This window comes from Panthera pardus, unplaced genomic scaffold, assembly GCF_024362965.1.
Source record: "Panthera pardus isolate Hobbes unplaced genomic scaffold, ASM2436296v1 HiC_scaffold_26, whole genome shotgun sequence".
Taxonomy (NCBI): domain Eukaryota; kingdom Metazoa; phylum Chordata; class Mammalia; order Carnivora; family Felidae; genus Panthera; species Panthera pardus.
The window spans coordinates 4,226,776-4,243,781 of NW_026526832.1; the positions used below are offsets into that span (position 1 = coordinate 4,226,776).

The 17,006-nt window shown below is 37.8% G+C and overlaps 1 protein-coding gene across 4 annotated transcripts in view; it reads left to right on the plus strand.

Annotated features, from left to right (window-relative positions):
- The window catches only part of ANAPC1 (anaphase promoting complex subunit 1), a 96,665-nt gene that overhangs the window by 63,854 nt on the left and 15,805 nt on the right, over positions 1-17,006 (plus strand). For all 4 annotated transcript variants that reach the window (XM_019445262.2, XM_053890952.1, XM_053890951.1 and 1 more), the window contains 12 exons: positions 259-337; positions 1,046-1,120; positions 3,565-3,641; positions 4,134-4,224; positions 4,320-4,373; positions 5,277-5,470; positions 9,027-9,113; positions 11,430-11,547; positions 12,496-12,573; positions 12,936-13,003; positions 14,013-14,151; positions 16,277-16,363. In XM_019445262.2, the coding sequence (XP_019300807.2) occupies positions 259-337; positions 1,046-1,120; positions 3,565-3,641; positions 4,134-4,224; positions 4,320-4,373; positions 5,277-5,470; positions 9,027-9,113; positions 11,430-11,547; positions 12,496-12,573; positions 12,936-13,003; positions 14,013-14,151; positions 16,277-16,363 (1,147 nt within the window). The remainder of the gene's footprint in view (positions 1-258; positions 338-1,045; positions 1,121-3,564; positions 3,642-4,133; positions 4,225-4,319; positions 4,374-5,276; positions 5,471-9,026; positions 9,114-11,429; positions 11,548-12,495; positions 12,574-12,935; positions 13,004-14,012; positions 14,152-16,276; positions 16,364-17,006) is intronic.

Sequence of the window (17,006 nt, forward strand, 5' to 3'; positions counted from 1 at the left end):
TTGGATGAATAATGTATGTCAGTGCTTTCTTGGTACTGAAGATACGAACAAAACAAAACTAAAAATATGTGCTCATAAAGCTTATGTTATAGTGGGACAGACAGTCATACATAACAAATACTGTGTTAGAAAGTATCAAGTATTGTGGAAAACAGGGTGGGGATGGAGTGGGGAGAAGGGTTTGAAATCCGTCTTGGGATTCCCATTATTTTGCCCTCTACTTGAGCAGTAATGCTTACTGATCTCCACCACCACCAGATCTATCGCAGATTGGCTTCGAGCTCCTGACACCATGTATTTGCTGGACTTTGTGAAACCGGAATTTCTCTTGCTTAGGGTATGGTACTTTGTAGTTTGTTATTTCTGCTAACATGAGGAGTCTTTGGGGTTCTCGAGTTTAGCTTGTGACTATAGATGTTTCTACAAGGGAGACCTTTTACTGTTAATCCATCCTGTATGTAATTGGTAGTATTCTTTTGAAATTTCCCAAATGTAACTTGTAGGAATGCCAGGAAACACAGCCATGTTGATATGTAATACTAGGAGTTGACATTTCAACTTATTACATTATTCAACAAGCAGTAAGTGTCTGGGGCTTCATTACTGCTTTATTTTATATTCTTTAATTATTAAGATGCAGCATTACTATTAAGAGTATAACTAATGACCGTAACTGACATAATTGCCTACATTTTTCCCTTGATTCTTTAGTGTTTAAACATGTATGTTTTTAGCATATGAAAGCCTTTAAGTTCTATAGACAGTGCTAAGATTCTGATTTTTCTTTAATGAAGCAAGTTAAAACTTGCTTTTAAAAAAAGTCCTATAAACTTTGATAATAATCAACTCAATTTTAGTTTTTTCTGTGTTAAAATCTAAATCTTCAATTTATTTTAACGAGATTAGCCTCAGGTTGATATTATGTACTGTCTTTTTCAAAATTGCCATCAGTTGGGAACTGATTTTTACATTATTTAATATTATCATTGTTATTTAATGTATGAACTTTGCCTACTCTGATTAGTTTTATCTTTACATTTTTAAGACACTTGCTCGATGTCTGATTCTGTGGGATGATATTTTACCAAATTCCAAGTGGGTTGATAGCAATGTTCCTCAAGTAAGTATGTATAATAAATATTGTTAGATTGTTAATAGCATAAATTGCGATTTCTTGTGGGATTTTCCAAAACCCTATAAAATACTTTTTAGAATAAAAGCAATATTGATGATTATTTATAGTATCTTTTGAAAACATAGGAACTTTTCAGTTTAAGATTGTGTGCTGACCCTAGACTGCAGCTGTGGCCCCAGATTCCAAGAAATTATGGTATTAAAAATGAAATACACCAAAGAACCCTCAAAAAGTATTTTTGACATTTTTAGCCTAATTAAGCACACATTGATTTAAGATGCTATTTTACTTTGTGGCAAGTTTAGATCTCCTATATAATAACTTGTTTTAATTACTTTATAGCATATTTATTTAATAAGCCAAATAGTTAGAAATAAGCAGACTCTTTTTTGAATTCCAAATCAGGGGTGCCTGCGTGGCTTAGTCGGTTGAAGGTCCTATTTCGGCTCAGGTCATGATCTCACAGTTTGAGTTTGAGCTCCACGTCAGACTCTGGGCTGACAGCTCAGAGCCTGGAGCCTGCTTCCGATTCTGTGTGTCTCTCTCTGTCGCTCCCCCACTCACATTCTCTCTCTCTCTCTCTCTCAAAAATAAACATTAAGTTAGAAAAAAAATTGTAAGCCAAATATTGTAAACTAAATATTGCCCTTTAATCAACTGTCCATGTCTGATAGTCTCTGTTCCTTTTTTTTTTTTTTAATTCAAAATTTTTTACTGTTTGTTTATTTTTTTGTGAGAGACAGAGCACGAGCGAGGGAGGGGTAGAGAGAGAGGGAGACCCAGAATCCGAAGTAGGCTTGAGGCTCTGAGCTGTCAGCACAGAGCCCGACGGGGGGCTCTAACTCATGAACTGTGGGTCAAAGTTGGATGCTTAACTGACTGAGCCATGCAGGTGCCCCGGTTTTTTTTTTTTACTTATAAAGTAAATCTGTTTATCTTTGAGAACATTATAGTATTTCTTGCAGTATTTTAATAAGAAAAATTTCAAAATATGGGTTGAAAACTTTGTACAACATCCATATCACTAGTTGGATATTACAGTTAGTATTTTACTTTATAAACTTGTTTAATCACCTATCCCATTTATCGTTTATCCAATCCATCATTTTTTGGTGAATTTCAAAGTTAGTTGCAGACAGTAGTTACTTTTCCTTACATATTGCAGCTTATGTATCATTAACTAGAATTCAGTATTTGTTTACATTTTCTTCCTTTTAAGATAAAATTTTATATGATGAAATCCACAGATCTCAAATATTCTAGGTTTGACCATGCATAAGCTCATGGAAACAAACCTCTGTCAAAATGACCAGAAGTGCCCTCATTCCCTGCCCCTTCAATCTATACTCACCTCCTACCCCCAAGGCAGCTAATTTTCTGACATTTTCCCAAAATAAATTAGGTTGCCTGATGTAGAACTTTGTGTTAATGGAATCACATACAGTATATATCCTTTCATATAAGACTTCTTTCACTCAGCCTGATTTTGAGATGTTAAGTATATCAGTAGCTCATCCTTTTTATAGTTAGTAAGTGTTGCATTCTGTGAGTAGTCCTTTGTTTCTTTTTCTGTTCTCTTTTGTTGGATACCTGGGTTGGGTTCTGGTTTTAGCTATTATGAATCAAACTACTGTAAATATTCGTACACAGATATTTTTGTGGGTTTATGGTTTACTTTCTTTTGGAATTATTGAGATATGGAGTAGATTATATATTTAGTTTGATAACTGATAAATCTTTTTTCTAGAGAGTATACCATTTTACGCTTTGTCCAACAATTTATAAAAATCTAGGTGCTGTGTATCTTGTCAGTATTTGGTGGTATTAGTTTTCTTAATTTTAGGTGTGTTGATAAGTATGTGATGATATCTTATTGTTGTCTCATTTTGCATTTCCCTCCTGGCTAATAAGAATAGGACCTTTTCATTTGTTTATTGCTCCTTCATGTATCTTTTTTTTGTGAAGTGTCTTCTCATATCTTTTGCCTGTTTAAGATTTGTGATGCTGGTCTTTTTGAGCAGCTAGAATTTTTTTCTGCAAACCTTTCTTTCTTTTTTTCCCAGATTTATGTTTTCCAAATATTCCTCCCAGTCTGTGGTGGTCTATTCATTTTCTTAGTTACTTTTGATAAGCAGAAGATTAAAAAAATTTTTTTAATGTTCATTTTTGAGAGAGAGACACACAGTGTCAGCAGGGGAGGGGCAGAGATAGAGGGAGACATACAATCTGAAGCAGGCTTTAGGCTCTGAGCTGTCACCACAGAGCCTGATGTGGGGCTTGAACTCACAAATTGTGAGATCATGACCTAAGCCGAAGTTGGACGCTTAACTGACTAAGCCACCTAGGTGCCAGTATGTTATTTTTCAAATCATTTAATATTTGTAACTTGAATATTAATGTCCAGGTATTCTTGCTTTTTATTTTGACAGATTATAAGAGAAAATAGCATCTCTCTCAGTGAAATTGAATTGCCTTGCTCAGAGGATTTGAATTTGGAAACTTTATCGTAAGTCATGAAATGTGTAAATCAAACGAGCTGCCCTAGCATCTCTCATAAATAAATAGAAATACACTGTGTAGGAGAAGTGCTCTCCTTGATTTGAGTAATTCCGAATCCCCCGTGTTTCCAACCATCACTTATCAGATGTTCAGAGCTGATTTTTTCTTAGTTATTTGTTTAGCTCTCTCAAGTATAGAGCTCTTGCCCTCAAAAAACAATATCAGAGATTTAACTTGTACGTATTCCTTTTATCCTTTCCATTAAAAAAAAATTGGCAGTTCTCAAAAATGATCTTCTTTGCTGTGTGTGAATCACGTAGGCAAGAGGCACACTTTATCAATCATGCTGATTGAGTAGAGGCACAATTGAGCATTCCCAGGAGTATAAAAACTAGTTTAGAGAGCAGGAATATTTATTGTTTTTACCCCAAGATAATACTTATAATGAATTTTAAAGCAAAATAAAGGTAGTATTAAATTTCTTGTAATCTGTTTTCAGGCAGGCACATGTCTACATAATTGCAGGAGCCTGCTTGTCTCTGGGTTTTCGATTTGCGGGCTCAGAAAACTTATCAGCGTTTAACTGTTTGGTAAGAAATAACTTAGTTTACTTTGTTCTGTTTTCTTTTTTAACAACGCGTTGATACACTTCTTTTAACTTTAGATTTTTTCTTTTGTTTTCCAGCATAAATTTGCAAAAGATTTTATGACATATTTGTCTGCACCTAATGCTTCTGTAGTAAGTCTTTTTTTTATCATAAATGATTATTCTTCTTGGGAATTAAATTGAATTTGAAGAAAATTCACTGATAATTCAGTTACCTGTGTGTTGTCAAGTATCTCTGCAATTTGTTTGAGTTTAGAATGGAGGATTTGAAGTTTTGGCCCATCTTTATATTTGTGTTTTGGGATATTAATTAAGGGCAAGTATGATCCTTGAAGGATGTACATGGCATTGAATTCTTGTGAGAGCAAAAACCGTATCCTTTGTGGATTATTGTACCTTACGCCATCCTGTCTCGGGACTGAATATTGTTAACTGGTTTTTAAAAAAATTAGCACTTAGTAAAAATTCAGTTTTGAGACATTGCCCCTCTAGTGACAGGAGAGAGTAAGATTTTATTCTGATAAACACCACACAGATTTATACAACCTTATGTATAATATGAGAAAACTTGAAAGTTAAAAAGTCTAAAAGTAATTAGGTAAATTTCATTGTAGTGTATCTGTACATTGTTGTACCGTGGAGCTATCAAACGCATGTTCTCTAAGAATTTTTTATGAGTGAAGATTGCTCATATGTCATAGATTTAAAGAGATAAAAATATCATGTATAGTAATACCTCAGTTTCATTTGAAAAAAAGAAAAAAACCATGGGTATAGAAAAAGATTTGGGGAAAAGGCCAAAATATTTATGGCTGTTGTCATTGGGTATTAGTATTCCAAGGGATTATTATTTCCTTTTTGATACTTTATTTTTTGAATTTTCTACACCGAACTTGAATTTTGTAGAGAAAATATTTGTTTTTTTGCAGATTTTTTAAACTAATAAATATCTGTAGTCTAACGATGGCCAATTTAGTTTGATAATAAAGAACTGTAACACAACAATTGTAGTATGCTGTCTTTTTGCATTTCCAGACAGGGCCGTACAACCTGGAGACCTGCCTGAGTGTGGTGCTTCTGTCTCTCGCCATGGTGATGGCTGGCTCGGGGAACCTAAAGGTTTTGCAGCTCTGTCGCTTCTTGCACATGAAAACAGGTGGTGAAATGAACTATGGCTTCCACTTAGCCCATCACATGGCCCTTGGACTTCTCTTTCTGGGAGGAGGAAGGTAAATGAATATGTATTTTTTCCTCAGTGAGAAGATCTCTCTTTTTTTTTAACTTTTTTTAAAGTTTATTTTGAGAGAGATATAGCACGAGCGGGGGAGGGGCAGAGAGAGGGAGACAGAGAATCCTAAGCAGGCACTGTCAGCTTGGAGCCCGATGTGGGGCTCGAACTCATGAAACCGTGAGATCATGACCTGAGCTGAAACCAAGAGTTGGATGCTTAACTGACTGAGCCACCCAGGCGCCCCGTAATGAAAAGATCTCTTGAGCAAGATCTATTGGAGTGACTTATTTTGGATTTGAAGATCCATGAAAGTTTTGATCCTGAGTAGCTGTTAGCTTATCCTGGGGTATAATTACACTTTAAAAGGGCCCTTCTGTAGTTTAACCATCAATTTATGCCCTACTTAATAGTGACCATGGTCACTCTACATTCTGAGAGGAGTTGGTACTCAGTTCTTCAGTGCGCCACCTCCCGTTCCCCACTGTTTAATGACTTTACCCTTCTACTGAACTGAAAGTTCAGGAACACTTCAGACACCAAGTCCTATGAGAGTTTCTTTTTCTTAGTTTCTACCTTCCTTGTTCTCTTTCCAGCATCTGTCATTCCTGACCTCCTCATCTTTTTATAAGACTTCTCCCTGTAGACTACCATGTAGATCAAGATAGAACTCAGAATACCTGTTTCTATCCTGCTATCCCTTTTCTGTTTATTTTTTTTTAACACTTATTTTTTATTTTTGAGACAGAGAGAGACAGAGCATGAACGGGGGAGGGTCAGAGAGAGAGGGAGACACAGAATCTGAAACAGGCTCCAGGCTCTGAGCTGTCAGCACAGAGCCCGATGCGGGGCTAGACAGAGAGATCATGACCTGAGCCGAAGTCGAACGCTTAACCGACTGAGCCACCCAGGCGTCCCCCTTTTATGTTAATTATTACTTTACTTCTATCCAAAGATAATCACTATTTAGTCTTATAACACCTTAGACTGGCTTTGCCTGTTTTTGAAATGCAAAATTTTTAAATTCAAAATTTATCGGATAAATATAGTACAGTACTATAGATGTATTTTCTCTTATGGTTTTCCTAATGTTTTCTTTTCTGTAGCTTATTTTATTATAAGATTACAGCATACAGTACACGTAACATGTAAAATGTGTTAATCACCTGTTTATGTTATCCGTAAGGTTTCTAGTCAACAGTAGGCAGTTAGTTAAGCTTTGAGGAAGTTATAAGTTATTCACGGATTTTTGACTATGTGGGGGGGTTGGTACCCCTAATCCTCACATCGTTCAAGGATCAACTGTATTTCTTTAGCTCAACATTGTGAGATTAATCCATGTTGTATGTAGCAATGGTTTATTCCTGTTTCTGTGCTGTTGAATTCCATTGTATGATTATTCCACGGTTATTGATCTACTCTGCTCTTGATGGATGTGTTGTTTCTGGCTTGGGGCTGTTATGAATATTGTTTTACATGTCTTTGATTTTGTTGTATATAGATCTATGAGTAGATCTACAAGTGTATGTGTGTGCTTAACTTTGGTAGGTAATGCCATCAGTGCTCCAAAGTGGTTGTACCATTTTATATACCCATCAGTGTTGTGTGATGTACCAGCTCCCCATCCTTTCCAACACTTGGGTAATGTTAGTCTTTCTAATTTTAGCCATCTGGTAGTAGTTGTGGTTTTAATTTCCGTTTCTCTGAATAATGATATTTAGCCCCCTTTATATCTTTAATGGCTAACTGGAAATCTTTTGTGATGTCCAAGTCTCCTCTACCCATTTTCATATTGGCTTATATATTTATTTAAAAAATTTTATTTGTGGTAAAATACACATAACATAAAATTTATCTTCTTAACCATTTCTGAATGGGCAGTTTAGTAGTAGCGTATTCACATTGTTGTATAGCCAATCTCGAGAACTTTTTCACCTTGCAGAACTGAAGCTCTGTCCCCTTTAAACAACAGCTCCTTGTTTCCTCCTTCCCCCATATTACTATGAAAATTCTTTTTATTTTATGATTTTTGTAAACTTCTTTTTCTTCCAAAGTAAACCCCTGCATCTCTCTTGTTCTTTTTTTTTTAACGTTTATTTTTGAGAGAGAGAGAGAGAGAGTGCGAGAGGTAGCGCGCACGCGCACACACACGTGCGTGTACTACCAGGGGAGGGACAGAGAGAGAGGGAGACAGAGCATCTTAAGTAAGCTCTAAGCAGACTCTGTGCCGACAGTGCAGAGCCCAGTGCGGGACTCAAACTCACAAACTGTGAGATCATGATCTGAGCTGAAGTTGGATGCTTAACCGACTGAGCCACATAATAAAATATATATGTATATTATCTGCAACAGTGTTTTTATTTTTTAAAGTTTATTTTTGAGAGAGAGAGACATAGCATGATTGGGGGAGGAGCAGAGAGAGAGGGAGACACAAATCTGAAGTGGGCTTCAGGCTCTGAGCTGTTAGCACGGAGCCTCACATGGGGCTTGAACTCTTGGACTGCGAGATCATGACCTGAGCTGAAGTCTGATGCTCAGCCAACTGAGCCATGCAGGTGCCCCAGCAGTGGTTTTATATGATGCCCAGTGAACCATCTTTATTTCAAAATATTTGTAAGAAAAACTCTAGAACTTTAGACTGATCTGCCTGATTGCCATGCGGAGTTTGAGCAAGAGTAAAATAATATAAGGAAAATTTCAGAAGATTTTATGAAGACTATGTGGCCCTGATAAAAGTAAGTTTATAGTATTGATAAGAAAAAAAGCTGTTTGTAGAGGAAATTGTTGTTTATACATTCATCGTAACTTCTTCTGATAACTTTTGCCTTTTTCATTTTTCATTCTAAGGAGATGCTCAGACTTTACAGAAACAGAAAAAATAGTTTGAGAATACCCAGTTAAAAACCCTGTATTCTTAGAAGTCAAGTTTATTATTCTGTAAGTAGGTGTATGTAGAACCAGAGAAGAAGTGGTGTCCTTCATTCGTGTCTTTTTCAGTGTCTATAATCTCTTGGATTGCATTAATGGTCCTCAGTATGGTGATATTTTAGGTTCAAAAACCATGCTTATTAATCCAGGTTTTGGATTTAATATTTGTGAGTTGTTGCTTTTGCTTTCAATAGTAGATGGTCTTGAAATGGCTTAAAGAGGGGCGCCTGGGTGGCTCAGTCGGTTGAGCGTCCGACTTCGGCCCAGGTCACGATCTCACGGTCTGTGGGTTCGAGCCCCGCGTCGGGCTCTGGGCTGATGCTCAGAGCCTGGAGCCTGCTTCCAATTCTGTGTCTCCCTCTCTCTCTGACCCTCCCCCATTCATGCTCTGTTTCTGTCTCAAAAGTAAAATAAACGTTAAAAAAAAAATAAAATAAAATAAAAAAAAAGAAATGGCTTAAAGACTAACTGAAAAGTGAGACATTCACAGCATTGACACACTTGTATTTATCGAGGCGTGTTGTCAGTATGCCTTGCCATGGTACTCCACTGAACTGATTCTCAAGAAGGCCTTGGGAGTTTGCACAGTATAATTAATAACCTCTTTCACTCCGGCCTTTGTTTTGCAGGTACTCTTTGAGTACATCAAACTCTTCCATTGCTGCTCTCCTCTGTGCCCTTTACCCACACTTCCCAGCTCACAGCACTGACAACCGGTGAGTCTAGTGATTCTGTCCTCAATGTGATCTTTCCTAAGTTCTCCAAGGGATGATTTGTGCTTTGGTTCCATGGACTCATTTCCAAACTAGTTTATTCTCTTCTTGAACTTAGTTACCTTCCTGGCTAAATCTTTTAAAAAGTTTCTCTAAATATTAGACCTAAAGATAACTTCGGATAGCTGTTGGACTGATCCATCAGTCTTCCACCATTCTTCAGTCGTTAGAACTGCTGTAAACCCCAGATGTGGGCCAAACAAAGTTAACTTTAGGGAAAAATTCATTAAGCAAAAGATAGTAGCCAACAGAAGCTGCAGATGATATGTTTTGTACTATAATTGTTTAATTCCAAGAGAGAAATTGGTCTGATTTAGTGGCACTATCCACTGTCTATATGAATTCCTTTTTTCCGTCTTTTACATGAATGCCAAGAACTTTTTTTTTAAAGTTTATTTGTTTTGAGAGAGAGAGAAAGAGTGGGAACAGGGGAAGGGCAGAGAGAGAGATTGAGAGAGAGAGAGAGAGAGAGAGAGAGAGAGAGAGAGAGAATCCCAAGCAAGCTCTGTGCTGTCAGTGCAGAGCCTGACTCAGGGCTCATTCTCATGAAATGTGAGATCATGGCCTGAGCTGAAATCAGGGGTCAGACACTTAACTGACTGGTCTGTCTAGGCATCCTGCATGCTGAGAAGTTTTGTATAAATGAAATGGAAGGGACATGAAAAGCAAAATGCAGCAAAGAATCAGAGACAAATTAGAAGTGGCATTGAGCCATAAGACCTCACACATGTAGAAAAGGTCTGATAATACAGAAGTTCTGCATTTTAGAGCACAAAGAACCATCAGCAGCTCTTCAGTTTTCCCAAGAAGTTTCAGGCATCGCTGGTTTCCACTGGATCCAGAGGAAGGGAAGAAAATAGCTCCTTATATTCCAGAGACATGTGCAGTGACCAGTGCATTCAGCTCATCTGCTAAGAAAAGTCTCAAGAGATGGAGCATTAATTGTAGTAACTAAGCTGTCAAACTATAGCATAATGTAGTTTAAAGTGATAAATGAAAGTAAGCTGTTTTGTAAAAGCTGCCTAATCTGATGTCCAAACTCTGATGATAGGTGGAGCACAAGAATATTCTTGTTAAAATAATACAACTCTGACAAGTGGTGTCTGGTCAACTTAGGAAAGACTTTTTGAACGGTTAAAGCCAATTATTGGTTAGGGTACAACAAAGAGCCACACTCCTATATTGCTGGTCAGAGAATCATTTGGTGTAGCTATTTTGAACAAAGCAAGTTAGCACCAGGAACTTTTATGTAACTGATAAATATCATTTTTTTTCTGGCTTTGAGTTGCTTTCAGTTCTAATCAATTTATAGGAAAGGGTAGGTTTGGGTGAGAAGAGGGAGGCTATTGCTGTAACTAAAGTTTAAAAAGAAAAATTTTAAGTCTCATTTTATCCTTTTATGACATCTTAAAATGCCATCTTAAAAAATTTTTTGTGTCGAAATGCTGAAATACAAATTTTAAAGTTTAAAAATTTTTTTGGAAAACTCAGAAAAGCACACAGAAAGAAAAATATTACTGTAATCTTACCCATTAGTTTTTGGTGTCCTAGATTCCAGGTGTGTGTATGCATTTGTGTAGAGAAGTGTGTGTATGTAGAAGAGCTTTCCTTCTCCCTCTACTATCAACCCTGAAGCCAAAAACCAAATAACTAGAAATAAGTCCCTAGGAAGGTAAAAAATGCGTGTGTGGGGCAGAAAAGGATTATTTGAGAAATTTTATAAGGGATGAATTATTTTCACGTTAAGATAATTTTTACCTCCTTTAAAACCTCTTAACTGTGAAATGCATGTAAGGAATTCTTGGGTCGAGGATCGTGTGTCTGTATTTTATTTTATTTTATTTTATTTTATTTATTTTATTATTTTTTAATGTTTATTTATTATTGAGAGAGAGACACAGAGTGTGAGCAGGGGAGGGGTAGAGAGAGAGAGGGAGACACAGAATCTGAAGCAGGCTCCAGGCTCCAAGCTGTCAGCACAGCCTGACGCGGGGCTCGAACTCACGAACTGTGAGATCATGACCTGAGCCGAAGTCAGTGGCCTAACCAACTGAGCCACTGAGGCGTCCCTGTAATTTTTTAAAGAGAATCTGTCCATTGCTTTTTAACTGAATCTTGTCGTCCTCCGTTAGGATTGCTGTCATGGGAAGATAGCAACCCCTGCTTCTGTTGTGGTTCAGGGTGTCAGCAGCAGCAGGTTGTAGAGCTCACACTGTTGTCCCCTGTTTGTTACCTCCTCCCTGTGTTTTCTGTGGATAGGTATCATCTCCAGGCTCTGCGGCACCTATATGTGCTGGCTGCAGAACCGAGGCTCCTGGTGCCTGTGGACGTGGATACAAACATGCCCTGCTATGCCCTTTTAGAAGTTACCTATAAGGTAATTCTTTCCTCCTTCCATTTATTTGTAATTTTGTTACCACTCATACCTGTTTGCAGCTCAGATATTTCAAAAGTGTTGTCCTTTAAAAGATGGCAGTGGTGAATTAACCTCTTATAAAAATTGAAACTTCTAAAATTTGTGTACATCCTGCCAGGCCATTTGGGCTCGTTTATAGTCTATGAGAGCAATATTTTAGAGGTCATCAGCTGCTCTTTTGTCCGTGGAGCCTATAGTTTGAAAATATCCATGTTTGAAAATGCCCGTGTTCTAAAGAAGAGTTAAATTAGAACTATTCTTAGATTTGTTTGCAGGGTGCTTTAAAGCCCAAGATCATGTATTTGATGAGAGATCTTTGATTTAGATGTACAGATTATATAAATAAGTCATGTGTCTACCCTTCCTTCATTCAGAATATTATTAAGTACTTTCTGTGTATCAAAACTATGCTAGGCTCTGGGGTACAAAGATTAAACTGTTGTATTCCTTAAGGGACTTCTGTCCACTGGGTGGTCAGGCATGGGTGCAGTAAGAATAGAGTGGTAATTGGGAGTATGTGTAGAATGCAGGGGGCGTAGAGGGGAAATGCTCCATCTAGCTGTTGAGGATCGGAGATGTTGTCGCGGTGGACACAGTGTTGGGGCTGAGATTTGCCAGCTGAGCAGGGGCACGTTTCCAGTAGCGAAGACAACGTGTACAAAAACCCAGAGGCCTCAGAAGTGCACTGCTAGCATGTGAAGTGCAAGGCTCGAAGTGGTTGGTGTAAGGTGATACAGGTCCAGCAAAGGATTGTAGACTTAGCCCTTTAAGACTTGATGTCAGAGAACATTTTATGCCATTTGACAATCTGTGTAGAAAGTGTGGGGAAGAAGTACAGAATGCTGTTTCTTCTTCGTAGCTTCCCCTAACTACATAGTGAATTGTGGCTGTTCTTTTACATTTGTGAAGGGTACTCAATGGTATGAACAAACCAAAGAAGAATTGATGGCCCCTACCCTTCTTCCAGAACTCCACCTTTTAAAGCAGGTAAGTGGGATGTGATTTAGGGAGATGTACACAAGGGATCAGTTCAACTAGAACAGTATAGCATCAGAGATAGGTAAGTAAAAGCCTCTGCTTTCTCGGTGTTCTGTAGGAAATCAGAAAGCAGCCCCAGGAGGAGTTGTCAGGAGGAACAGAGAAAGTCTTTACTTGGAGGTCTTTACTGATAGGTTAGATGGCCTCAGAACTTGATTCACAGACATATGTGTCTGGAAATGGAGCTTGTTAACTTTGCAGTGTCTCTTTCTAGCCCCGTTGTTTTTATTTCCTCTGAGAAACGTGGGTTTCATTTTTCAAACCGGCGCTTTTTAGCATTGGATTGACTGTGTTCACATTTATCTTGGCAGATTAAAGTAAAAGGGCCACGATACTGGGAACTGCTCATAGATTTAAGCAAGGGAACACAACACTTGAAGTAAGTATATTGAATTTCTTAGATGTATCTGTGAAGTGAATAAAGTATATGGGAAGGTAGAAATTGCAGATTCTTCACTGGAATGGTCCTTGTCACCCTTTGATCTCATTCAGGACAATATGTAGAGTGTATTTTGAATAAAGTGGTTTATAACTGAAACACAGTTTGAATTATGAGATTCAGTTTAGAAAACAGTTACATTTATTCAATGAGAAACTTGAAGTGACATAAGTTGGTACAATAATGGAATTGTCCGTTGTAGCAGTAATGAGAGGTAATCAGTGTAAGAAAGTAGGGCTGGAAAAAAAAAAAAGTAAGGCTAGCATATGTGTCCGTCTACAAAAGGAACTTTATAACCATTGATGTTTGTCAGACCACATCTTTTGCATCTTTTTGTCGTTCTTTTGTTGGATTGTTCTCATAAAATTAAAATCATGATAGATTGCTTTTGGGTGGAAATAGTCATATGCAAGTAGTCGCTTTAATGAACAGAGTGTTAATTTTATGCATCAAGTAGTGTGTAAGTGTTTAAATTTCCAAAAGGTTTAACAAGCCCATAAGAATTGTTATGGTTTGGTCCCAATTTATTTTTCCCTTAAAGTATACGTTAGCTGTTTTCTGTATTGTTCTTTTTAGATTTGCAGCATTTTTTTTTCTGCTGCAAACCAATCAGCAGGTACTTAGTACTTCCAGTGTCCCACTCATAGTGTTAGAGGATAAAGGGAATATGAAGAAGTGTCAGATGAGATACTGCCTTTGAAGCTCACACTTGAGCAGAGCCCCTTCTTACTGAACAAGTTCCATGAACCCAGACACCAAAGAAAAGTAGAACTTCATTTTGGCTTTCTCATAGGGACTGATTTAATTTTAGACTCAGTAAATAATCATGTGCCTTACTGGAAAATAATAAAGACGTCATTTCACGTGAACATGGTGTGGAGAGACACTCTGTTTCCAGCTGAGAACTGCAAATAATACCTCCTATAAAATCATTCTTGTTTTCTTTCAGATCAATCCTTTCTAAGGATGGGGTTCTATATGTGAAGCTCAGAGCGGGTCAGCTCTCCTACAAGGAAGATCCGATGGGGTGGCAAAGTTTGTTGGCCCAGACTGTTGCTAACAGGAACTCTGAAGCTCGGGCTTTCAAGGTAGTATTGATTGGCTAAAAACTCAAGGATGAGAGGGAATGATTACAAATCCCACTGTCCCACCCAAAGCATGTACTTGTGTGTTGACAGGTACGGTACCGTTTAGGCAAATCCGCTCTGTCCCGTTGCTGCAAACTGTAAAGGCTGAATGGCCGTGGGTCTGTTTGTTGTTTCATGTAGCAACCACAATACAGTGTGGGCCACCTACCCGGCGTCTAAGGATGCTTTACATTTAGCAGCAGGGACAATGTATCTTAACACTATAAAAATGTATAGTTTAATAGTTTTACTTATTAATCTTCACGTTAAGATTTGCCTAATTCATGGCAGAAATAGAGAAAATTTTTTGTAAGGTAGCACTAATTAGTTTCATTCTTAACCCCCATTCCCTGTTTGTTGCTCTAATCTTGGTGAGGATAAAGTGAGGACAGCTTTATCAGTTTGCTTTATGATTCTCATAGTACTTGACTGCTAATGCGAGAGTATTTAGAATGAAAAAGTAGTTGGAAGTAAGAGTGTGTGAGACGCAGTGGTGCCACTGTGGTCAGTATGTATTTTACTCTACATTCCAGAACTCAAATAAGTTCCCCATGCTAGAAATGTGTTCCTCAGTCTAACAGTGAAATGTCTCAGCTTAACTGCAGTTTTCAGGAATTCCCCGAGCAAATGTGTTCTGCAGAAGATATATTGAGTGGCTGTTTAAAGCAGTCAGGACCCCTGGAGGGTAGTTGTGGAGGCAAAAATGTGGCTGGCGGACTGGCTGAGTGGTGGCCCGAGGACTGGATTAGCATTCTTTGTGTTCCCTCATAAGGAGATAGTGTTTATTTTAATTGAACACACATTTCATTTTGAGTCAGTTACTTATGACCGAGCCTTTATGATAGTTCCCAGGGTTTAAATAGACGTAGTTGGCATCAGCGTATTGGTTCGGCAGTATTTGATAGGTTGTCTATGAAATAGTCTTGAAGGACTTTTGGATACTGCTTAACTTAAACACTATTGTTTATATAAGTTAGAGCCCATCTTAAACACCCTAATCTAATTTGTAAAGAAAATAGGTAAGTTTACACTTGATTTTGAATTGGAAAATTACATAAAGATTGAAAGACATCTCAATTTCCTGCTTGTTGAGAATTCAGAAGTAAAATATAAACCTCAGTGGAAAATGGTAATACTTTTTAATACTTTTATATTCCATTTTCGGTCTTGAACTGTGAGTGATTTTTTTTTTTTTGTGGCTAAATACATAAAATTTGCTGTCATAGCCCTTTTTTTAAGTGTACAGTTCAGTAGTATTTGGTCCATTCACTCTGTTGTGCAGTCTCCACCACCATCCATCTGTAGGACTCTTTGATCGTGTAGAACTGAACCTACGTACCCATTGAACAGCAGCTCCCTGTTCCTTCTTCCTCCCAGCCCCAGGCACCTGCCATTCTGCTTTCTGTTTCTGAATTTGATTACTCTAGGATCCTCATATAAGTGGAATCATCCGGTCTTTACCTATTTGTGAGTGGCTTGAGTGGTACATAGGCTTTTGTCCTTATCTTTTCAGTAACAGTTCTACTTTCTTTTTTATTTTTATTTTTTTATTTATTTTTTAATGTTTTATTTATTCTTGAGGGAGAGAGAGAGCATGAGCGGGGACGGGGCACAGAGAGAGGGAGACACAGAATCTGAAGCACGCTCCAGGCTCTGAGCTGTCAGCACAGAGCCCGATGCCGGGCTCAAACCCACAAACCGTGAGATCATGACCTGAGCCGAAGTTGGACGCTCAACCGACTGAGCCACCCAGGCGCCCCAGTTCTGCTTTCTTACTTGTTTTTCAGTTAGTTCATGAAGAAGAGGGGAGAGCCTTTTGGGGGCAAGCTGTATAAGAAAGACTTATTTATTATTGGCCTCTAATAAATCAGTTGCTCATATTTGGCTTGTGCAGAAAAGCTTCTTGTAACTTCTTAGCAGAACAGGTTGGTGAAGCGCTAGCAAGTTTGTACAACCTTGGGCTTTATGGGAACATTGTGTGAAAACAGGTTGATTTCCTACAACTGCATATATTACAATTTGAGTAGTAAGGAAAATAACCTCTAATATCTCACTTCTATTTGTTGCTGCTTTTTATTTTTTTCAGCCAGAAACAATTTCAGCATTCACTTCTGATCCAGCACTTCTGTCATTTGCTGAATATTTCTGCAAACCGACCGTGAACATGGGTCAGGTATGTGTCATATGTTTTGCTTAGCTGTTAGACTACAATTTGCTATTATTTCTACCTGCGGACACCACCATAAACCTCTGTAACATCTGGACCTGTCTTTGAGATTGCCGATACACCTCAGGTATGTTGGATGATTTTTGCTTGGCAAATACACGTATTTCATAGACTAAAAACTGTTAAATTCGATAACTCCCTGCCTTGATACAAGAAACGACTTAAAGTTTTTTTTTTTTTTAATTTTCTTTTATTTAAAACAATTTTTATTTAACTTTTAGTTAACATGCACTGCAGTACTGGTTTCAGGAGTAGAATTCAGTGATTCGTCACTTACATACAATACCCAGTGCTCATCACAAGTGCCCTCCTTAGTATCCATCTCCCACCCAGCCCATCTTCCACCTCTCTCCGTCAACCATCAGTTTATTCTCTATCGTTAAGAGTGTCTTGTGATTTGTTTCCTCTTTCTTCTTTTTTCTCCCTCTTCCCATATGTTCATCTGTTTTCTTTCTTAAAGTCCACATATGAGTGAAATCATATGGTATTGGTCTTTCTCAGATGGACTTCTATCGCTTAGCATAATGCAGTGTAGCTCCATCCATGTCATTACAAATGGGAAGATTTCATTCTTTTTGATGACTGAGTA